Genomic DNA, 25801 nt, shown 5'->3' with positions numbered 1-25801 from the left:
AGAGAGAGAGAGAGAGAGAGAGAGAAAAAAAAAAAGAACGATGAGGGAGGAATGGAGAACAGAAGGAGAAATGGAAAGTTAAATATGTCTGACAGCTGTTTTTATTACACAGCGATTATAACTACCGCTGCTCTGTCTGACGCTTTCACTGCCTCAACATCTTTCTTTCTTTCTTTTTCTTTCTTTCTTTCTCACCCGTTCCTTCTTTCCTTTTACCTCTCCTGAGGTAAGAGGAAAGAAGTTTTGTTCCGACGACCTTATTGGTTAACAGGGAATCTCGTCTTAGCAAATGACAACATGGAACTTTCCAAACGTGGGCGGGAGAGAGAAAAAGTGAGCGAGGACAACAGAGAATAGAGACTCCTTTCATTCGATTTTCCTTTTTTTTCTTCTTCTTCTTCTTCTATACTTTCACTTTTTCTTCAAAATGACGACTTAAGCCCACTGGATTTTCTATTCCTGACTCGGTGTATATGTGTGTACTTATGGGTCTGTGTACAGTATGTACGCGTGTCCACCCTGTGTGTATGTGTGTGTGTGTGTTTACGCCAGTGTGTTAGCGTGTCCATTACGTGACTTACAGCCATTACAGACTGCTGGTTTGAATAAAAAAGAATCTCTTTGACTACTCCTCACTGATTCACACATGTTTATTGAATCATCTAGTTTTTAGGGCTTTCATGCGAAGCCTCTCTGTAACTGTTCATGCATACCCGCGCTCCCTTATCGCTGACCTAGTAGTTACGAAAAACTCAAGCACTTACCACTCTGAAAAAAGCCAAGGAATCCATTCTGAGTAATAATCTAAGAGCTCGTTTTCCTTGAAGCCAATTGTAAGTGTATTATAACGGGATTACATTTAGCAAAAGGCCTGCGGGGAATTTAATACAACCAGACTTTAAAAGAAAAAGCCAAAATATGCGGTCATAGAATTTAGGTTATAATCCAAAAGTCCCAATTTAAAGTAAAGGGGACATTTCTGAATGCCATGACTACAGTGAATCCAGTTGTTTAAAGTAATCCTTAGGATTTCTACAGCTATACCAGATGTGTAATTAGGCTGAAAATGCCACTTTAAAGTGCTTTCGTGGTTACTAATGGCAGGCAGAACAAATACGATGTGAAACATGAATGTGGCTGGTGGCGCTTCAATCAAAGTCTATGATTCTTAAATGGAGTTACTTTGACAGTGTGGAGAGGTTTTTTTTTCCCGAATATATATTACATTTTTACCAATGTATTGAAATGGTAAAAATAATTTGAATTTCATCTCATAACCCTAGAATCCACTATTACAGATGGGCAACTTCTATTAGAGCGGGGCCCACAAAAATGTTATTGTCTGATCCAAGGGCCACATTATCAACATTCATGTTAGCAGTGTATAGTATAGTATATAGTATAGTGTATAGTGTATTTAGGATAATGACCAATGTGAGCATTAATACAGGAAATAACAAAGGGTTTTGTCTTTGTAGTCCTTTTATGTGGGCTTTTAACACACATTTCGTGCATTTTTGTATTCATTTTGTCTATTTTTTGTCAACATGCCACATTTTTGTTGCCTTTTTGTGTGTTTTTTGGGTCATTGTGCATTTTTGTTATTATTTTTGTTATTGTTGTCTTTTTGTGTATTTTTCTGTCCTTTTGTGCAATTTTGTTGGCATTTTGTGCCAGAAGTCCAGTCCTGTTTTTGTAGTCATTTTGTGTTTAAGTGGTTGTTTACTGTGTCTTTGTTATCATTTTCTGTACTTTTGTTGATATTTTCTGTGTTTCTGGAGTTTTGTGTGTTATGTTAGGCTTCATATAACTTCCAACTAAATGAATTACAATTTTTTTGATGGGCTGCACAAAATTAGACCACATGTGACCCCAGGGCCGCCAGTTGCCTATGTCTGCCCTAAAAGTGCTTTTTAGCTAAACACTGCAAACAAAGGATTAATAAATATCTTTGACTTATTAGCTGCAGACTGCACATAACGTTGTCTTGTAAGGATATGAAAAGAAGAGCAAACTGTTGTGTACGCACTTGAGTATGCATGTGCACAGATGTGAGGCTGCTCTGCCAGGTGTGCTGGCTGTCTCCCTCTCAGTAACGCTCCATCTGGTAAGTTTTATAACTTGTAGCACAATGCTCGCAGCCCAAAAAAAAAAAACACACACCCAATGTTACAGATTGGGCTGCGGCCTGTAAGACTGTAAATTAACTTGATCGCTTAGGGAGGACGTCGCTTTCAGATTTATGACAACATGTAGGATTTGACCAAACTAGAAGTTATTTTAAAAAATCGCTCTCCAAACATTTATAGTAAGGCAAACTGTGCCGACCTTTGCTGTGCTCAGATCAGATTTAAAGAAATAATACAAAATACCACAAATACTCATATTATAAAGGATTTAACATAAAGTAAATGAGAGAAGGAAGCTAATACCACTTATATTTGTCATAAGAAAGGAAAAAAAATCAAACGGTATAAAAGTTTTTGGGTATTTCTATTAAAATAAGATTTGCAATTTGGCTTTTAATTTTCTTGTTTTTAAGTACACTTGCATATGCTGCAGCTAACTTGTGCTGGATATTTAGAAAAGTGTAAAAATACATTTTCAACAAGTGCAAAACATCCTCTTTGCCAGATATTGGGAACTATCCTGATCATTCACACTTTAAAGGCTTGGAAAAAATGTCTATCCCCATTAATAAAAATAAAGTAGGTCCAAATGTAAGGGCACCCAGATTTTTTTCCAATTAAATGTGATGAAATGCGCCATCAGGATCTGATCCAAATTAAAAAAATCAGTGGGATAATTGAGGAACCAACCCAATGGGTCAATAACGACCCAAGATATGAATTGTTGAAATTTCATCAATGATGAGGGACTCGAAATAACTTATTTTCATAAAAGTGCTAATGCTTTCCCTACATTATTAGTGTTAAAAAGATCAAAGACTGTGTAAAGCTGACACATTAACTTTTCTTGTTCTCTAAAACTAGGTATAAATCTAATTCTCTGAGCTGCTGAATCTACTCTTTGGTTGCTTGAGAAAATAATAAGATCAAGGAAATAAGAAGACACTAAGAAACCGTAGCTTTACTGCACCAGTCCATTTTCCCCTATAGACCTTGCTTCCAATTAACCAAATGCTACCGCACCACAAAATGACCTCCGATCCTCTGTTTGTTCCAAACTTTGTTATTTCTTTTACTTTCTTAGAACTCAAAACTTTTTTTTTTCCCAAGTCTTTGCCAGGGAGATTTTGTTTTGTAATGATACCTCAATGCACGTTTTGCTTCAGTTTCAGGCACTATTAGTGGCTGTTCTCGACTGCTTCTTTTTACCTGAACGTCATACGTGCCGTTCATCATAACCGTCCTTTGATGTTGATTTTGTACGTCGCAGTTTGTCTTCCCCAAGTCTTTGGCTTGGCTCCTCTGTCCTTGTCCTGCATAAGTGTCTGAAACAGAAGAAAAAGGCAAGAGTTTCTCACACTTAATGTCATTGATATCTTTAACAGCATCCAGGGTTGGGGTCAATTATAATTGCAATTGCGTAAATTATCATTAATTAATATTATGGCGTAATTGTTATTTTAAAAATATTTTGCTTTCCCACATTTTACCATTTAAAAAAATGAAATCTAGGGGTTTACTGACACAAAAAAAAGCTCCAATGCCCACACCAAAATATTAAAACCTATATTTTTATTGATTAGGAAGCCAAACAAGGTAACTAATAGAAATTAGATGATATATATTTGTTTTTAGTGTTATTTTACAGTTGATTTAGGACCTGTTATCATAAGAGATGCTAACAGAAAGCTAACACAAGAGGAAGGTTAACTTTCATTAGGCTATTTATTTCAGGCTCAGTAATTGTGAGTAATTGTAATTGAGCTTTAGTAATTAAAAAAAATGCTGGTCACTGTTATCAAAATTGAACATGCATAATTGAAAATGCAATTGTAACTGAAAAATGGAATTGACCCCAACCCTGGCTGAAGTAACAAACAAAATATGAATGATACGTGTCCTTCCTACACATGGTAGAACTGTATAGTGTGTACCTAGTGTAGTGTGTTGTGGAGCCATGTTGTGGAGGGCCAGGATGTGTGTGTCGAGGGCAGCATCCTGTCGAGTGCGGTTGTGCAGACCCAGGTGATACTTCCTGAAGTGTTTTACCAGGTCGGCAGGGTCGTTCCCATAGTAACCATAGCCACACACATTGCACTTGAAATCCTGGAGTTTGGGAGAGGGGCTTGAGGAGAGCGACGGGGTGTCCGTGGTGGACTCCTCCCCTCCGTCCTGCCTGGGGAGGAGGTGGGTGGCTAAGAGGAGCGGAGGGGTGAGGTGGTCCGCCTCCACTTTGTCTTTCTTGGACTTTGTCTTCGCTCCATCTTTGGCCACCTTCTCCCCGTCCTCAGGTTCTGATTGGCTCTCGGGCCTGTCCGCCGAAGCGGCGCCTCCTTTTTTCACCCTTCCTCCTGCCCTTCTTCTCCCCCCTTTCGTCTCATTAGCAAAGCGTTCACCAACAGACGAAGGAGAGACAGACGAGGAGATGCACTCACTGTCGCCCTCTTCCTCATCCTGGTCCTCGTCACCTCTGACCCGCTCCGAGGACTCGGGTTCAGAGGGTCGGTTAATCCTCTCGGCCTCTGCTCCTACTCTTCCCTCCTCCTCTCCCTCTTCTTCCTCTTCTCCCGCAGTCTTTCTCCCATCCTCTTCCTCCTCTTCTTCACCTCCCACACTCCGGATAGGGGGATTCTTCTTCCTCACCATCGCTAAAAAGTGAAAACAAATCCAGTTACTCTAGATAGTGCTGGCCAATATGAACTCACATCTTGATATTCTTTCTCAAAATAGCGATATACGATATAAATCTCGATAATTAAATTTTAATGAAGTCTGACCAGAAAGACAATTCTGGGTTAAATTTGATGATCCAAATGCAACGCAGGCACATTTATTAACCAACAGCTACACAATATGTGCCACTTTTGGTTTTTTCTCCAATAATGGACAGCACATGTGAGTGAGTTGCTTGTTTAGGGGAAGGTCTGGGTTAGAACGCACTCAGCAATCCATCAAACTGTGCTTTTTATGCAGGAAGCAGAAAGTATCTAAGCTATAAAATATGTATATTGTAGTTTTTTGTATCCCCAAAATAGAAAACTCTATATACTTTGATACTCGATATAACAGCCAGCTGTAACACCAGTGGTTCTCAAACTTTTTTGGGGTATTCCCATTCCAACGAATGTTTACTTTCAAGCCCCACCTGCACCCACATTTTAAAATTTTATGAACTAACAAAGAACAAGCAACATCATATTTTATAATAAATCAAAAACTAAATCAAACAAATCACGTGAATAACAACCAAATTTAAAAGTGAAGTAGTCAAAAATACAGTAAATAAAGGAACATTGTTTGCAACCTGTGCCAAAAAGCTTAAGAAAACAAAAAAGGAAACGTATGAAATGAACTAACAGGGAACAAGTAAAAATCATGTTTCATAATGCAAGAGAAGTGACATATTTCTTAAACAAATCAGAACTCAAAAACTAAATTAAACTAGTTACCTGCACAAAAAAAATCATTTAAAAGCACAATGATGAAACAATATTTGCAATCTGTGCCAAAAAGCTTAAGAAAACCAAAAAGGACATTATTTTTTAAGTCTTTATTGTTCCGCTCCATGCGTAGTACAGGCCAACGTAAATCCTAATTTTTTAACTTTAGTTCCACGTCGGAAATGTTGGCTTTATTTTCATGTTTCCCTTATGCTACAAACAACTGACCATACGTGTCATATATCAAAAGGATCGTTGGGTTCTCTATTTACTATTAAAACGTCCTCCTGTTTTTGGCACCCCACCTGTAATGTCTCCATTCCCCACCAGGTGGGGCGCGCCAAACACTTTGAGAAGCACTGTATTACACAAATAGTAATAAGAAAAGTAACCGAGTGATTAAAAAAAAAAAAAAAAAAGTTTTGACCTTGCAGCAAAAATCACGAGAAAGATGAAAAGTTCCTTTTTAATCCCCCAAAATCCAAAGATAACTAGATCCTGGGCTCAATCCAAATCAAATACTGACAATGGTGAACAATGTATGCACACAATGGCTTTAAATTTGATTTGCAAAATGTCTTTGAACAAAAGAATCTGTGAGAATCCTCAACCACAAACCTCATCAAAGGAAAGAGACTCAACAAATCAGAAACATCTCAGCTCTGTGTGTGTGTGTGTGTGTGTGTGTGTGTGTGTGTGTGTGTGTGTGTGTGTGTGTGTGTGTGCGTGCGTGCACGCGTGTGGGTTGAAACGACTGTTGCATCTCAACATGTTGTGCAACAGTTTTTATCTTTATGGAAACTTTCCACAAGAATCTTCAACCCACGACAAACCACATGAAGAATGCGAATCCTAGCAGAGAGGCTTGATATGGCGATGAAGAGGAGGCCGAGGCCTGGAGACAAACTGGGTGATATACATAGGAGGGAGACGAGGAAAATGGCCAACAAAGAACCACATCAAAACCAAACACACTGCATCAGAAAGATGGATGAGCACGACTGCAGAATGCCATTTATCAGCACTCTCAAACTTACTTTAGCTTATTTTTTTCTGCTTTCTTTTCATTCATTTTCTGGCATTCACACTTTCCTTTTCTCATTTCTCAATGTGTCACATGGTCGCTCTCCTTTTGTCCTTCGCTTTTTCTCACTTTTCTTTTTTTTTCACTTTTCCGTCTCATTTAATATCTCGCTTTGGGTTTATCTCCTGCTCATATCCTATTTTTCACCCATTCCCTTGGTTTTTTTTTTTAACAACAATCATGTTTATAATCTATGGGAGCCCGTTCCCACCACTAGACAATGAATAAAAATCACCACTGCAAGTCATAATTATCAGTTAGTAAACTCATTATTATGAGATAGAAAGTCAAAATTATGAGTTAGTGGTAGTATATACTGTAAATATGTCTTTATTGCAAAATGACTCTCACCTTTTTGTATGTTTCTTTGCAACTTTACATAAAAAAATTATACCTTTCTGTCTTATAATTATGACTTTCTGTCTAATAATTATGGCTTTCTATCTCATAATTATGAATTTAGTAACTCATATGTATGACTTTCTCTCATTATTATGACTTTCTGTCGTGTAATTATGAATTTACTATCTCATAATTATGACTTCCCATAGTGATTTTTATATTTTGAGTGGCGGAAACGTGCTTCATAATAATCAGTTTAAAAACCCTGCTGTCAAAGAGAAAAAAACAACTTTAAACAGATTCTTTTTTAAATGTCACGTTTCTTTGCCCACAAGCAAAGAAAAAAATACTACAATAGCTTAAGCATTTCAATATTTCTTGTTCCTCTTCTTATCCTGTCGCTTTCTCTTGTCCCATCCTTCCTGTTCCTGCTTTATAATCACTGTACAAAGCCATCAAATAACCAGACCATGTGTTTTAGGTTAAAACATAATCATTCTTTTGTTTAAAACAAGAACAATTGTGGTCGCAACAGTCTTGACAAAGAAATATTGCATGATATGTCTGAGCGTGTGTGTGTGTGTGTGTGTGTGCATAAACAGTCAGATCTGACACAAGTAAGATAACTATTCAAATGTACCACTTTTAAATCTTTGTGGATCCCTTGTGGGTTTTTTTTTTTAATTTTTTTTTTTTTACATATGTGTACATGATTGATACACATATGATGGCCTATCTAATTTGGAGCATGTGTCACTTCCTCTAACTACACCTATTGGAATTGCAGCTGCTGCACAAATAAAAGCACCAAGCACCGCTGCATACATGGACCCAAAGCGATATCTTAAGGTTTAATTTATTCGGGCAACTTTTTTTCAGGAAATTTAAGTTGATCTCCTGACAACTGCCAGTCTTCCTCAGAGACGTCTGCTGATTGCTTTGATGCATCCAGTCAAATTCCAAAAGTTCATTTTGTCTTCTTTTTGAATAATATGTTATGGTTTCATTTATTCAGACAACTTTTTTTTCCAGGAAATTTACTTGGATCGCCTAACATGTTTCAACTGTCAATTGCCAGTCTTCCTCAAAGGCGTCAGCTGATTGCTTTGATGCATCCAGTCAAATTCCAAAAGTTCATTTTGAATATGTTCAGGTTTCACTTATTCAGACAAGTTTTTTTTTCAGGAAACTTACTTTGATCTCCTGACATGTTTCGACTGTCAATTGCCAGTCTTCCTCGGAGACGTCTGCTGATCGCTTTGATGTGTCCAATGCTTGGACACATCAAAGCCAAATTCCAGCAAGTTATTTTTGTCTTTGTTTTAAATGATGAGGTTTTGTATATTCAGACAACTGTTTTTCAGGAAATTTACTTTGATCCCCTGACATGTTTCGACTGTCAATTGCCAGACTTCTTCAGAGGTGTCTGCTGATCGCTTTAATTTCCACATAATAATTCCAGCAAGTTCTTTTTGTCTTCTTTATGAATAATATATTAAGGTTTCATTTATTCAGACGACTGTTTTTCAGGGAATGTACTTTGATCTCCTGACATGTTTCGACTGACAACTGCCAGTCTTCCTCAGAGAAAGCAATGGACACATCAAAGCCATCAGCAGATGTGTCTAAATTTGTCTGAATAAATGAAACCTTAACATTTTGTTAAAAAAGAAGACAAGGGGAACTTGCTGGAATTATTACATGGACCCAGAGCGTCCAATGATAGGGACGCAGATAGATCATAATTAAATTGATTAAAATTGATTATTCAAAGGTGTCTTCAAATAAATGACAAACAAACAAAATAATAATACCCTCTCAGCTGCGCTCTGCTTACTTTATTAAAAGTCCTTCCTTGCACACAGGGCAGAAGGCAGGGTGCACAGTGGACAGATCGACAGCTATTAGAATAAAGCAATTTATGTCTGCGAGGGCCCACGCCTAGCTTAGACCTGGCACTCATTCTGCGTGCGTGCGTGCATGCGTGCGTGTGTGTGTGTGTACAGGAGAGAAAGAGAAAATGAATGAGTGAAAGAGTACATGCAGCAGAGGAAAATCTCATCTGATCTCCACCACACCCAGTCAGAATTTATCATTGGCGCACACGCACTTACGCACACTGGAAAACTACAGAGCGCTGTGGTAAAGCAGTGGAGCTGAAATCCCACCCTAAGAAGCACAGACTGACCCAATACTGTTTCCATTTGCCTCCAAGGATTTCAACACAGACTCCATGAATTAAAAAAAAAAAAAGAAAAACGCAATAAATCATGGTTTTTCTATGAGGCATATACATGTTCTCCCTGAGCATGTATAGGTTTTACCGAAATCCAAAAATGTTGAATTGACCATTTTAGCCCAGAGCCCACTGAACCCAAACAGCATAAGCGGGCGTGAAAGATAGATTAGCGTCTGACTAAAAGCATAAAAATAGTAAATACCATGAATCATAAAGACATACCCATTACCTAATTTACCATGTGAATTGGTATTTTGTGTTTTCTAGCAGAGTTCAAAGACACACGAATGTGTGTTAAAAAGCTGTGCATCTGTCGCAGCTCAGCCTTTTGTCAGCTCCAGGCTGTGTACACAGACTGGAACCATTACTATCAACTACAATTAGGTGCAACCCACCACAACATACCGCATAACAACTACTGCTACTAGCTACAATTAGCCCCTATGTGCCACAATGGCCTCAAAGCTGCAGCATAGATAAACGTGACAGTTAATCATTTCCATCAACTGCAATTAGCACCAGAGCCAGTCAGACGTTTATCTAAAATTGCCAATAATCTTTGCAGGACAACTGCAGGATGACTCAGTATTGGGGGAAAAGGGTTAGTCGCCTCCATTATAGTGCACACGGTGCTTTAGGAAGCTTTGGAAGAGTCGATGGATTTGGAAACAACTTTTTACTGGCTTTGTTAGAAGTCTGTCCCAAATGTGCTGTTTGCAAACTTCAGCCAAATTCTGAGCGTCTGGGGGAATTACCATACAATGTTACTTCCTGACATTTGACTCAGTTTGCAAGGGTGTTGAAAAATGCTACTTGCATTATAAGTAATAATTATATACATTGTAAATACATTAACTATGACTTAGATACAAACCATTTATTCTTCAACAATAGTAAATTTAGTTGTATCAAGTATAAGGAATTTCCAGGTACATGTACCAGTCAGATTTACGACATCATTTGTGTACCGTATTCTCTAGACTATAGGTCACTCCAGTGAATCGGTCGCTTTCCAAGAAACTGATTATTTTCTGGGAAAAATGCCCAGAGAAGTCGCTCTGGGTTATAAGTCGCATTCCCAAATGTTGGGCTGCTTCAATTGAGCTTGGTGCAAAACCGATTGGTAAGTTTTTTTTAGCCAAGATGTTGGCTAAGATCAGAGCAAGCCTTGGTTTAGGCTCTTTTTAATCTTATTTTCTTGATAAGTAGAGTTTCACTGCATTCCTGTGAGTTTCTACAAGCATTAAAAATTACCTGCAACTCTTCACTGTCTGCCTGTTAGTCGATTTCCAGCTTTTAATGTGAACTTATTACTGTAATTGAGCTGCTGCTAGCACGCTTCGCTAACTGTCCATCAGCTCTACTTTAGTGAGTAGAAACCAAAGTTAGATTTTTAGTGTCGCCCCAGAGCCAATCAGACATGTAAAACCTAATGTTGTGATTCAGATTCTTCAATCTAACCCAACATCTAGTAAAATTTAAATTTGAACAGGCTTCTTATGGGTTCCCAGCTAAGTGAGAAGTCAACAAGCTTTTACTTTCACACAAAATGATTCACATTTCAAAGTAATTTGCAATTACAAGTTTTACTTGTTAGCTGGTGCTGCCAACTGAAAAATGATTTGATAATAAGTCGCTCCACAAAACAAGTCAGTTTCTCAGTTTTAAATTAAAAAGCAGTGTACGGTACTTTCCCGAACAATTTTATTCCTTGTTTGACGAACTAATTGGGAGCAGCGATTATCGGTGGGATATTATGTAGCCTTATTGATTCAAGATTATCTAGCGTAGGGCCGGGACAACGCGTCGACGTAATCGATGACGTCGACGTAAATTATGTGCGTCAAAGCACTGTCTGAAAAAAAACAAAGATGGTGGCGCCGGAAAATAACTAATGCGAGTGGCTCCTCCGAGTTTCAAAAGCGCAAGGCAGTGAAGGCACGCACTCGTTCGTTCCCCGTAACCCTCGTCCTTTATCCCGGGTGTGACCCAACAAAGAGGAAACACCCGCCGTGACATCAGCAGCAGCAGTACTCTCACACTTCATAAGGTAAAAAGGAAAGTTTATTTTTTTGTTGGAAAAGGACTTTCTGACTCTGAATGCATTATTTTGTACTTTTATATTCTTACTTGAACTTTATTTTGGAATTTCGAGTTGAAGAGCAATAAACATATATTGCAATGTTATGGAATTCATGTTTTAGGTATGTAAATCAACATGTATGATAATCCATAATCAAATCAAGTCGAATCGAACTGGAAAAATTAATCGTTAAATTAATCTATGCATCGAAAAAATAGATTTATTGTTTAAAAAAATAATTGTTTATCCCAGCCCTAATCTGGAGCAAGTCAATGAAGTGTTCTGTAAGTCAATAACATTTCAGAAGTAATAAAGTGTGGCTAGTCACTTTGACAAAATGGGTGCAAATGTCATCTGCTGGAACAAGAGAAGGATGATGATATTGAGTAATAACTTTCTACTGATTCCATTGAGTAAATTGTCAGAAACTCCAGAACAGAATCGATAATTCTAGATTAAATACTGTTAAAGACAAAACAATAATGGGGGTGTCCGTGGCTTCCTATGCAGCAGTACCTGTGGCTGCTGATGAATGTTACCTGGCTGAACTTAAATTATTACAAACGATCTTGTGATTGAGTTTCAAATTAAAGTTCACAACAAGTATCATTACGTCAAACTTGTAAATATGTTTGGGTTTTTTTCCCCCATAATTGACATTCTTCTGCATAGGTTTGCAGCTCGCTTTCCCATGAGAGAGCTTGAGCTGGCATCTCTTACTTTCATAAACAAAGGATTAATGTGCAACATATGAAGACATAATGCTAAAGGGCAAGATCTTGTTACTCAGAGGGAGCTCTCCAGCTTTTTTCCTCTTGTTTCTTGAACTTCACCATTCTGTCTCTTTGTGCTACCCCTCTCCTATACGCTACGTTTCCAAACTTCCTCCTCCTCATCATCCATCCCAGTTATCTTTTTTCTGATGCCCTTACTCATTTTCTTGTTGGAGTAAGTTGATTTCTTCTGCAGGTTTATGAACAGTGAGATTTGTGGATGAGTTGGGGCAAACAGACGGCGGAATATGAAAGAGAAAAAGCAAAGTAACAACGCTAAGAGACTCTAGCACTGTTTTTCTTAGAAGAGGCAAGACAAGTATGAAAAAGACGGGCAGAAGCTTGGAAAGAAGCTGCACGCAGAAATAAAAAAGATGTGTTTCCTTCTTTTAGGAATAACAAGGAAAAAGTTATGGGGAATGAATTGATAAAAATAGGAGCACGGAGCTGATAAACTTCACATACTAATAAGCCTTCTCCTAAAAAGTGAATGACCTGCAAATCAACTTCTTTAAAGCCTTTTCTCAAGACTAGAATCACTTCAACTTTTGCCAAAGGAAAAGAAAAACAGCCGTAATCTTTACTCCCTGTTTATTGCCAATAACAGACATATTTTCTATCTACTTTCATCCTTTTCCCCGAATTAATGGTGAACCATATAAAAACTTCCAAACATCTAACGTTTTATGATATTTCATACATTTATACTCTAATTCACCATCTAATGAGAGCAGAATCTTGTTGTTTTCAGCTTCCAGCTACTAGTTCCTAGAAAAACTGAATCCTAATGAAAGATGTTGTCAAACCTTTCCTATAACCTAACACCCAGGCTCCTGCTTTGGTTTGAATTAAAAACAAAGTCCAAAGTGATGAATGCAAAGACAGCCACCAAGCACCAGTCAACAATGAGTTGTGTTAATGTCTGAACTGAATTCAAGTCTCATCAACAACTTTCATGATTCCACATTGGTGCAAACCAGCTGTTAACGTACGTCTAGTTGTCTTCATAGCAACGCGTAAATATGTGAGATATGTTAGAAAGGTGTGGTTACACTTTTGGGTCTTCAATACTACAGATAAGACAAATACAGTAGATGTTAGGTTGTATGACTTATTTATGTATTATTAGTTCAAGTCTAGTGTTTCCCCAATCAATATATTGATTTGGTTTTAGTTACCCTGTGCTGGCTCAATTTGACATCAAGGAGGATTAACAGCAAACTAGTCACGAGTAGAACAACTAACTTGCAATTTTCAAGCTTATGCACCTTAATAAGAACTTTCTCATGTACAGCTTATCTATAAAGGCCTAAAATTGAAAATCATTTCTTGGCTAATAGGTTCTCTGCACACTTGTTGTGTTTAACAGTTTTTGTTTATGTAATGCAGGGACATCTATTATTTTGAAGACTATTTGTGACTAAATCTTTACACGTTTGTCCCTTTTTACTCCGAAAATGAGGTAATATTTTCACTGGCGTTTATTTAATTGTTTGGCTTTTAGCAGGATTACGTCAAAAGCCTGTAACAGATTTTGACAAAATTTTCACCAGTATAAACCTTAAAATTTAGGAGGGAATCCAGATCAATAATCGGATCACTGATCCAGATTACTGCCAATAACTGGCAAAGAAGAGAGTGCTTGGGTTTGCACACTCGTTAATTTATCTTCATTTCAATAAATTGCTTTGCTAAGATGCAAATTTGTGCATCTGAACATGAACGGTTATGTGATATTGCACTGTCAAATGTTGACTCAAGCAGTGTAAACAATTTTATCCAATGTATATCAAAGCGGGTTACTCATATCAACATGTTGGGTGCCATCTGTCCTTACTTTACCAAACTTCTGTTACAGAGCTACACAGTGAGCAAATGCAGTAGAAGAGACGACGACAATATAATTCTTCCTTTCAAAAGGTTTCTCATTGAAAGAACTCGGCGGTTGCTGTTGGTATTAATGTAAATTTGGAATCCATCATGTTGCATAACTCACAAGTCATTAATTTGTAAGAAAATGCCACATATCGTTTAATCTGGGAAGGCACTGGTGCACAAAATGGCGTTCCCGCTTTAATGGCTTGTAGCCCTAGGTAATGCGCAGCTGAAGGAAATATTAATAAAAACCAGAACATGAGCCATTTAGTATCTGAAAAGACAAAACAAATCACTCAGTGAAATATGTACTAAAGATGGGGTGGGATTAATGTTTTATCAACTGATCACAAGTACGGGCATGAGCGTGACTTGTTCAAGAAACATGGCGATAAGGGACGGAAAGTTAGCTTAAGGGATGACTTCTGCTTTCAGGGACTGTTAACAGCTTGGAATTGATTTAGCAGAAGCAGGAGTCTAATTAAAGGAGGGGAGGGGGGGGCAGAAAAGGCAACAGAAGAAGAGAGCAACAGAGGGAAAGGGAGTGGGCTAGAAAACGACTTTCAGGCAGCATTTACTTGCCATTCTAAAACTGAAGGGGCTCAGATCAATCCCAGGATCTACTTTTACACAATACAGACACTTCTATGAAGCCGAAGCACAGTGTGTTCCTGCCTCTATAGACACACTCATGTAGACTGTAGGGCTTTTGAGTAATAGGGTAGCAGCATGCAAAAATATGTCATCTTAAATGTCAAACTTAATCAGTGGTTCACATTTTAATACCCCCCCCTCCTCGCTCTCTCATGGTGCCTTCACTCCTTCCTCACTACATTTGTCTAATTCTCAGTTAAACACGCAAACTGGATCCGCACATTCTTAATTAATCCCTCATCCATTTCCCTCTTAGTGTGACTACATTTTCTCAATTACTCCTTGTTTCCTTTTTGTTGCTCGCGGCCAATCCTCGCGTGAACCCTAATGTGCAGATATTGACACATTTCTAAAAAGAAAAGTCTATCTAAAGAACTCTCAAAAGCACAAGAGTTGTAATTACTCTGCAAGACAGATGGTTGTATATCAAGCAAATGAATGCAGGAGGAGAAGTTTCTGTAAAATAAAGCAAATGCAGACTCAGGTGCCACTTTAAAACAAAGCATTACACATTCCAAGCACTAAACAGCAAGAGTGGAAATAAAGACCATTCATCAGTCAGAGGGAACCGTTATCACAACAGCATGTTATGTGCATTTTTAGAATCATTTTGTGTATTTTTCTGTCATTCTGAGAATGTTTGTGTTGTCATTATGTTTGCTTTTGTTATTATTTTGTGTTTTTGTTTTAGATTTTTGTAATTTTCTAATTTTTTGTTGTCAATTTGTATGTTTTTGAGGTTGTTTTCTGTGTTTTTTGTTGTCGTTTTGTGTATTTGTCATTATTTGTTATTTGGCTGGCATTTTGTGTGTCTTTGGAGTCTTTTTGTATACGTGCCTTGTGTGTTTATGTAGTCATTTTGTGTGTTTAAGTGGCTGCTTTGTTTGTTTTTGTTGTCATGCTGTGTTTTAGGAATCATTTATTGTATTTTTCCTTCATTCTGAGAATGTTTGGTGTCATTACGTTTTCTTTTGTTATTGTGTTGTGTTCTTGTTGTCATTTTATGTATTTCCCTTTAATTTTCAACATTTTTGCTGTTGATTTGTGCATTTTTAAGGTTGTTTTATGTATTGTTGTTGTTGTTTTGTGAATTTGTCATTTTGCGTTATTTTGTTGGCATTTTGTGTGTCTTTGGAGTCATTTTGTATATGTGTCTTATGTGTTTCTGTGGTCATTTACATGAAATTATATTTGTATTTGCATCTTTGTGTGTTTTGTTCTTACTTTGAGTACTTTTGTTGACATTTTGCTGTTGTTTTGTGTGTTATTTTGTGTATTATGTAAAGATCCATTATCCTTCCAACTCCTTGAAGTAATTTTTTTAGGGGATTTGTCTTGGGGGCGCACAAATTAGTCAGAGGGCCGCATGTGGCATCCGAGCTGCCAGATGCCCTTTTCTGCCGTAAATAGAAAACCAACTGTAGTGTCTGGAAAATCTGTTTTGATGCCAGTGCCATTGTGGGATGATAACTCAGTTAACACTAGTTTAGTCAGTAGATGCTTATATATAAGCCAAGTAGAGAAACTGTAATTGGATAGATACACTTAAAAAAATAGTTTTGGAAATAGAAAATCAAAAACTATAGATTGGGGTTTGACATTGACCAAAAGCTCTACAGAAAAACTCAAGTTGTCCGTGTGCACACAAAAGTATGTATTCAACCCTCTCCTCGCCCCCCGACGGCCGCCCCTAAGACTTTATTAAAAGTCTATTAGAAGAGTCTGACCTTGAATAGCTACATTAGATTACAGCACCACACAGAGTCTGGGAAGCACTGTACCTGGTGTGCACAGTTATTGAGTGTGCATGAGTTTGTGTAGTACTCTGTGGGAGAGCTGTCTTTCCCTTTGGCAGTGAAAACAGAACATCGGTTAACACCACAAGCAGGCAATGAACAATAGGAAGAAGTTCAGTGCAACCGAGCATATATTCTTCACTGCTGAGCATTTCAGGATGCCAAACTGTTGTTTAAATGCAACTAAAAGCAAAGTGTGAACGACTGACAGAGCAGAGAGGAGAGAGTGTCTCGATTCATTAAAGCCAAGTTTGTCGTCTTGGCAACAAACTAGTCTTACATGAGCAAACTCAATTTCCACTTTAAGGTTTAGTTTGCTTTTGGACACAAAAAAAAAAAAACCTATAAGGAGAAAGTTATAAGTGACAGAAACTTCAATCTTGGTCTGCTCAATTAATCGAAATTCGATTTCTATTTAGATTATTACACTCAACGATTCCAAAAATATCATAATCGAGAAAAAACTATTGTTAAACTATTGTTTTTTTTTTTTTTACATTTTTTATTTGCTAAATAAAACAAAACCACTATTTCAGACAACTCAAATAATAAAGCTTGGCACACACATGTTATTAATACTAACTTTTGAATAATAGTTTGAATAATCGTGATTTAAATTATGAATAAAATAATCGTGAATATTATTTTTTCTACTTCAATATGCGCCTAATTCAGCCTGGTATAAACAAGTTTATTCCATCTGTGAAAGCAGATCTGACATCTACATCGACACTAGTCTATGAAGTTTATAGGGCAGACATGGGCAACAGGCGGTTCGGGGGCAACATGCGGCCCTTAATCTCATTTTGTGCAGCCCCCAAAAATTGTAATTCAAGATGTTGGAAGGATTTATGCAGCGGAACATACAGTACAACACAAAATAAGTCTGATAACACACAAAATGAACACAAAGTAACTCCAAAAACACAAAAAGTAAAAAAAACAAAAACAAAATGACTCCAAAGACCAACACAATGCCAACAAAATGGCAGGAAAATACATAAAAACAACCAAATAAATTCAGAAAAGGAGGACAATGCACAAACTGACACCAACATCCAGAACATGACGGAAAAATATACAAAATGACTCCACAAACACACAAAATGACAACATTCTGCACAAAGTAACTCCAAAATACACAAAATTACTCATAAAACACACATATACACATACAAAATGACTCCAATGACACACAACACCAACAAAATTACACAAAATGACAGAAAAATACACACAATAATACAAAAAATGACTATAAGAAAAAAAGAAAAAAAAAATTCCTGTATGAATGCTCATATTGACCATTATTCTAAATGCTGACATGAATGTTGATAATGTGGCCCTTGCATCAGACGAACACAGTTTTGTGGCCCTGCTGTGATAAAAGTCACCCACCTCTGCCTTAGTGTGTGTGTGCTTTAGCCTGAGGATCACCAGAAAGTTAGCTAGTTAGCTGAGTACCAAGAAACACAAGCTTTTATAAAAATCTATTATTCCATTGAGTCTCAAACTTTACATCCTACAATGAAGTCAAACCAAGGCCTGCAACAATATATTTGTAATGCTTTAAGTAGATAATAAAAAAGGCTGAAGCAGGCTGTATATATCTCCTGCCATTTCAATAATCTGTGACCTGGGAGTTCATAAGACTCCATAGTCTCGCATCTGGGCTAGCGTCTGGATTTTCAATTTACACACGCACACACACACACACACACACACACACACACACACACACACACACACACACACACACACACACACACACACACACACACACACACACACACACACACACACACACACACACACACACACACACACACACACACACACACACACACACACACACACAGTAACACACAGTAAGTGTAGGGGGAAATACCATATGTGTGCGATCATGTCAAAAATTCTGTTTAAAAAGTTATCGCTTTCCTTCTTTTCCCATCAGTACCAGTGATAGCATTAGAACCAGTAGTGCGCTAAATATATGTCACCACCAGCTCGCTGTTGTGCGACTTTCAGTGGGAGTTGCTGCGAAAGACCATAGACAATTGTAAATAACGTGCGTGCAGACACCGATGATGCAGAAAGCTAAATATATACTATAGGGATGAATTACATCTGTGTGTGTGTATGTGTGAGTACATTATGTGAAACCCTCAAACCAAAGATTAAAAAACATTAAAATACCAAGATGAAGGTATGAACCACAACCACTAACTGACAACGTACAGACAGACACAGGCACAGTGGTGAATAATTGAAAGGCTTCCTCTCAATTGATCTTTAACATTGTGGGCTGTTTGAGTGCTCGGTTTTTGCAACGACATTTTGACTTAAGTGAGAGAAATCCCAAAGCACAAAGAACACAAACATCAGCACAATAAACACCCCCTCCCCCCACACCCCCAGTCTCACAGTAAGTAATATAGACTGGTCCTTCCATGAGGATTAATTACAGCAATTTGCAACCATCATTCTTAAATCTTTCAAAAGTATTTCACAGAATAGATTCCACAGTGGCTTAAAAGTCAAATTAACTGTGTTTTTTGTTTCTCCCTTTTTTTATTGTGATGGGGGGGGCACCAGATGTTGACACAATGCACTAAGCATTAGAGCTCATACATCTGTTCAATGGTGCAAACACTTGGAATATCCAGCAATAAAATTAAGACTTCTTGACATTTCCTAATTTTTTCATATGAGCCGGACAGCTTAGGGGAATAGATTACTCTTTAGAAAAGGATGTACGCAGCTTTTTACCATGGGTTGAAGGAGACGTGGTCAACAAAAAAAATAGAAAAATGAGGCCACTGGTTCCCAACCTTTTTTGGTTTTAATATCACAAAGAAACATTTTTTTCTTCTTCTACAATTAGTAATGGATCATATCTGAATTAGTGCACAAAGTGACAAGATGTGCCAGCTCACATATTTTTATACTGCACTTTATTTGAACTAGAATCATATTTGAGGAAGTGAAAGGATAGAATACAGTTGTCTGGGATTTTGTGTGGTGTTTTACTTTGAAAAAGAATAAATATTAAAAGGCAATAAATAATTTTAATGAGTCGTCATTTAGTACAGGGGTTCTCAACTGGTCTCACCCTGGGATCCACATTTTACCATGGTCATTCAATTGACCCAGCTTTTTTTTTTTTTTTTGGAATTCAACTACAAATTAATTTTTTTTCTCAATTAGCTGTTGAAAACACATGTATAATCTTTTTTTAAACATGAATATCCATATTTTCCTGTGTAACATGCATTTCACAGCATGTCTGTCAAAAGAAAAGTCCAACTTTAGAAATGTTATTAATGTATTTTTGACCAGCTGTACAGGTCTGCGACCCACTTTTGAGTCCCGACCAACCAGTTGAGAATTCCTGATTTAGTAGACATTTCAGGCAACCCCATTTCAATGGCAGGCGTTGAAAAACACTGCATTAAAGGCTGTAAAAATAAATAAATAACTAATGTTTTTTTAATATATATATATATATATATATATATATATATATATATATATATATATATATTGTCACATCTTGACTCAAAGATGTGGTCACAAAAAGTCAATGATGGAAAAAAAAAACAGAAAGAAAGTGGATGATTTTTCTGTTTTCTAGTAAGTGGGACTGGCTTTTAACATGTCAGACAAAAATGATGGAAAAGAGAGGTGGGTTTTATCACCTTGTCGTCCTTCAGCAGTATTTGTAAAAATGAAAACCAAACCATTTTATCTAATTCAGCTTCCACTTTCATATTCTGAGCATGTGTATTTTAAAAACGAATTTAGCAGGATTGATATTAGATGCCAATTAGGAGTGTGACGATATCTCGAAATGGCCATATATCGCAATATTTTCTGCTTTTTCACTAAAATGTGCAGCAGGTAGGTCTTCACAGAAATGTTGTCACAGTTTGTTGAAGGAACCAATATATTTTTTACTGGAATATTGCACTATAATGGTGTCACTGGTAAGAAAGACCCTATTTTTGTTTACAGAAAGCACTATTGGAGATACTTATTCGTTTACATTGATATGTTGACACTTATTTACCGAAATGTTGCACTAAAATAGTGTCACTGTTCATAGGACACTTTTTCATTTTATTGTCTTTCAGACATAAAATAAAAATTTAATTTTTTCACTTAATCTTTATTTTTCTTGTTATGTCAGATTATCATAGATTGATTTCTGACCAATATATCGATAATTGCAGTATCGTCATATCATGAGATAATCGTTATCCAGAGCTGTGTATCGCGAGGTACCCAGAGGTTCCCACCCCTAATATAAAATGTATTAAACTGATGGAAAAGAGAAGAAAAAAACCCCCTATAACAGCTCATTTGGAAATGTGACACACAAAAGTCCAAAAAACTGTACAAAAATACACACACGTGTACTAAAAATGAGGAAGACAATATCTGCTTTGTACAAAATGTCACAATTTCTGCTCCGTTTCATTTGTTTCCTTACACAGTGGCATTTAAGTATATAGAACAAGAGCGTACGATGACGTTCTTTCCCTTTTTAAACAAAAATGTGTGTTTTTTTTCTTCACAGACTCACTGATAGAAGGCATAAATACTGTGAAGAACATTCTGACTGTTTAGAAAGCCTTTAAGCTATGTTTTAGCTTTCATTTCCTCTATGCTGTAAGACAAAAGTCAAATACACAGACGGACAGAAAGCACACTTTCCTGGACTTATCTTCCTCCCCTCAGGGACTGAGGATGTAGTTTATTAGTACAACTGGAAGAAGAAGAAAAAACATACGCTCTGTATCAAAACAATTAAAATGCTTCCCACTAAACAAATAAACTTATAATAATATGAATATTTCTGCTTAAAACTAAATAGAACAGAGCTACAACTAATGAGACTTTAGCGGTTTTAAAAAAAAACACTGTGTTATTGTCAGGGAAATTATAAGCAGTGTCCTTATTGTTTTTATTACTTCGATTCATTTTTTTTTTTTGCAAACAAAAAGAATATAGAGATACATTTTTGACAACTTTGAGGAAATCAAATAAAAAAGATGAAATGAAATTAAGAAGAAAAAGTAAGAAAAAAAATCTTGTTAAATATCTAAATCCTAATCCTGTATAGCAATAATAATATTTTATTAAATCTTTATATTTTTATTACCATGTAATCTTGCTTATTTATTTGTACTTAAACTGGGACAAATGTAATTTAACTACGCTATAAACTGTGTTTTATATTTGTATTGAACAAAGGCTTCTGGAAAAAGTAATAATTTAAAAAAAAAAAAAAAGACTAAAACATCTTTGTTTAAAGCAGGGATGACAAATTCCACAAAAATTTGTCTGTTTTTTGTCATTTTTAGTCCAGTCCACAGGTATCAAACACATTAACTGTTTTAAAGTGGTAATAATTTGTAAGCAATACACAGGTTGTTCCACTAGATGGCAGAATATTGTGGTGACCAAAACTATAACAATAAAGCAGCAGTGAAGAAGAATCGTTTTCCAAGATTAGCTTGAAAATAACACACACACAGAGCATCACAATCAAGATGATACAATATATTCCCTTAGTAAAACTAAATCCGAGATTACATGAAAGGACATATTTGTGTAGGGAACTTTTAAATACTGTATTTTAACAATGAAACTAATTAACACTGAATACTGGGAATCACCAGTCCCTGGTTTTAACACTACAAGTCATTATGGGATGACTTCCCCAGGATGCAACGGTACAATTGCAACAGGGAATTCATCTTATTTGTGACTCCACTTTTAAAACAACACAAGCAGATAAACATGTTACAATTGCAAAGTTTAGATTTTTATAGAATAGAATTATAGAATAGAATGAACCATTATTGATCGTCATAGGGGAAATTCACACGTTATGGTGAGAGCCTGAGAATATCTTGAGCTCCAATTTGCATTGTGGCTGTAAGATTTGGCATTAAGGTACAAAATAACCAAGTACACATTAAATAAAGAAAATTCTATACATCTGGTTTTGTGTTTTTTTTTTTTTTTTAGCTTACTACCTGCTGCACATGAAATGGTGTTTTCAACTATCAAAGAACAATAACTTGGCTCCATTGGCCTCATCTTGGATTTCATTGATTTTTCTAACTTGATCAAATGAAATCCACCACCTACCTCCTCACCTGAGAGAGGTACCGGTATACCTAGGCACAAGTCGTCTGCTTGAAATGATTCATCGTTAAAGCGGATATCCGGTGTTTCTGAGAAATCTTTGTTTATGTATCATTCTTTTGAAATTCAAAAAAAAAAAAAAAAAAAAAAGTCTTTTATTGCCGGTAGTCATTCATATACATTAATGTATATAAGTCCCGCCTTTGTCCATAGACCCCTATACAAATGCAGGAAAGCGCCGACTTCGCCCAGCCAATAGGCTTTGACTTCCTGGAGAGGGCCACTGTCAATCAAAGTGAATGCGCATGCACCGTCACAACAGCAAACAGGTATCACTGAGCAGCATAGCGTTATAGAGGAGCGCTACCCATTCCATGATTGCCAACGTATAAAGCTTCTACTAAAAAACAAAAGAAAAGTCGAGGTACAAAGCTTGTGGATAAACGTCTTCGTGACCGCAACAGAATTCATCTCAGAGCTGCTGGATTCCGAACGGACCAGGATTTGGCGACATTTCTCATAGACAGGTAATAAACATGTTTCAATCAAAAGTTATGGCACTCTAACAATAAATGTGTAGTTTTTGCAGTTATCCGACTTTGTTATGTTTTGCAATGCGTGTGCACACACGTAGAGGCGTAGCTTCTGGTAGATTGGCAGAGGCCGGGGATGAAGTAGAGCTGTTGAGTGCGGGACATCGAGACGATCTCTCAGAAACTCCGGATATCAGCTTTAACAGTGTGGTTTAGAAAAGCCACTGGTGGAACGAAAAAAAACTCTGGATATCGAGTATAAAGTGAACAAACATTTTAGACATAGTATTCACCAGTAAGAATTCACGTCGCATGTTAGATTTAGACTATTGTGAGTCAGGTTAGATTTACTCTCCTGGTGGTGTCCCTTCTTTAAAGAAATCATATTGTTTGCAGTTCTACAAAGAGTTGAATTGTGTCGGTACAATGATATAGAACAGTAAGTCATGTTCATGTACAACTGGAATGGATAAAGGGCCATTTTGCCATTAAGCATAAAGTAGAAAGGTAGGGATCACAATTCCCATAGTCACGGTAAACAGGCGGAAATCACAGAATTTACTTCCTGAAACGTAAAAAGCTATACGACACCAAATATATTCCCGCCTACATGCTTTGGGAGAATGTCATGTATTTTCAGCATAAAGCAGTTGTTAGAAAGAGATAAAGACGGAGATGTCAAATATTGCCTTTTTACAATATCATGCTCGGGTTCAAAAATGTTGCAAGATTTGATCGTACTGTTTCGTCCTGCATATCTGGAAAAATAGCGACATAAAAGTTATCAATAAGGGGTCATTTATTTTGTATGTCAGTAAATACATTCAGTGGGAACAAGAGTGGGCAATTAGCAACCGCTTCCATGAATTGTGTTGGAACTATGTGTAAAAGTATTGTCCTTATTTAAATTCTATTCTATTCTACATCAAATAAGAAAAAGCCACTAAGTAGGGATTTGGTAAACCTTGAAATAGAAATTCAAAAAAACATGAATGGGAAAATCAGAGGCCTTTGATGGTCAGTAGATACTTGTGTTCCGATTTGAAACATACTGCAACTATATGAGTATTGTGCTTTGATAGTAATGAGTATTACAATTTGAATACCTTTATTTATCTTACCCAAAAACAATAAGTTCCTATACTTCTAGAAACAATAAATGAGTCATAGTTACAAAAAAAAAACAAAACAAGTCAGTCGTTTTGATATTGATTTTAACACTAACAGTGTTAACCTATGGAGACACTGCAAACATGATTTAAAAAAAAATAAAAGAAAACTTAAATCCATTTTTTTAATATTATTATTCTGTGGATAAATCTTTTTTTTTTTTTTTTTAAATGAATGTCACCAAACAAAAACCACGATGATGCAATATTTTTCCCCACCCTTGATAAGTAGCCATCTCTGCCCCAGGCAGGAAAAAAGCTGTTTTTTTCTCCAACAACATTTTTCTAAACCCTCCAAATATGTGACAAAAGGCAATTCCTTCAAATAAAACACATAAATATGTGAAAATAGCACTAAAAAAAATGATCATCCTTCTAACATTATCAAACCTATAATGGAGACAGTGTGTAATAGCTCAGAGGCGTAACCTATCAACATCTCAGCAATCATAACAGCAAGTTCGTATTTGACAACGAAGCTTAACACACCCTATCATCCCTTTGCTTTGTTAGAAGTAGATGATCACGATAAGTCATGCAATCTCAAGTTGATGAAGGTGCGATGAATAGGACAAATAGTGTACGAATGAGATATTCAGGTGTGGATCAGTACAAAGAGTACAGGTATGCAATGATAAGTTCTCACACCCATTTAACTACTGATACACCCTTATAAATCCACATAAGCACACATAAATACAAGCATGGGCGAGCACAAAAACAAAGTTTAAAGCCTAAATCCATTCTTGCTGATACTACACCCTAAATCTTTTTATCTCCTGTTTTATAGCCAGCCTCACCCCTTTGTCGTTATTTCTTTTTGTTCCCGTTTAGTTTCTGCTCTAATCTCTCTGTGATCCACGCCGCTGATGAATAACATGAAAACGCAGCATATACTGTACACTCTGCTGTGGAGAACTCCCTTAGTTTTTCCTTTATTCGAGTTTTACTACAAATGACAGTTGGAATTGTCTTTTCTGTGTCTTTAAAAAAATGTTTCGTTGCCCTGGGGCAAATCCACAGAGAGCTGATAGAAAAAAAGTCAACTACACACTGTCATCAATAGGAAAGATTAGCTGGAGGAAAAAAAAAGGGAAAGTAGCTGACAGGCAGATGTATGCTAACTGCCAGTTATTATTTTTGAACAATACAATGTCTGCGTGTGTGTGAGTAAGTGAACTTTTAACTTCTCACGTAACACATGACAATCATTATACAGTTTTATAAAATGCAGTAGCTGTTGCAAAATTACAATTAAGATTTGTTTAATTTAGGGAGTCTGACATTAAATCCAGGCACCAAAAAACCCAGATTCATTAATTTTTTTTTTAAATATTGCAATTATATTAAAAGCTGCTACCCACAAACATGTTTTTATTAGATAAAATCATAGTGTATACCTCCTAGATCAATTAATTGATCATCATTTAGCTTGAAAAGAGAGGAAAAAAGTACAAATAACCGTTTGAAAGTTCGTTAACATAATGTCTGAAAAGTTTCACGCATTGCATTGTGTTCTATAGTAAAA

The 25801-nt window shown here is 36.6% G+C and overlaps 1 protein-coding gene across 4 annotated transcripts in view; it reads right to left on the bottom strand.

Annotated features, from left to right (window-relative positions):
• The window catches only part of trps1 (trichorhinophalangeal syndrome I), a 129541-nt gene that overhangs the window by 57503 nt on the left and 46237 nt on the right, over nucleotides 1–25801 (bottom strand). For 3 of the 4 annotated variants that reach the window (XM_028461192.1, XM_028461194.1, XM_028461195.1), the window contains exons 3-4: nucleotides 4064–4777; nucleotides 3339–3454 (exon numbers count right to left, since the gene is read on the bottom strand). In XM_028461192.1, coding sequence (XP_028316993.1) covers nucleotides 3339–3454; nucleotides 4064–4777 — 830 coding nt within the window. Of the gene's footprint in view, nucleotides 1–3338; nucleotides 3455–4063; nucleotides 4778–8240; nucleotides 8246–25801 lie in introns of those variants that run through there. The other variant, XM_028461196.1, reaches the window with a different exon arrangement.

This window comes from Gouania willdenowi, chromosome 11, assembly GCF_900634775.1.
Source record: "Gouania willdenowi chromosome 11, fGouWil2.1, whole genome shotgun sequence".
In the NCBI taxonomy this organism is placed as follows: Eukaryota; Metazoa; Chordata; class Actinopteri; order Blenniiformes; family Gobiesocidae; genus Gouania; species Gouania willdenowi.
The sequence above is the reverse complement of the archived record's forward strand: the minus strand, read 5'-3'. Positions and strand labels throughout refer to the sequence as shown.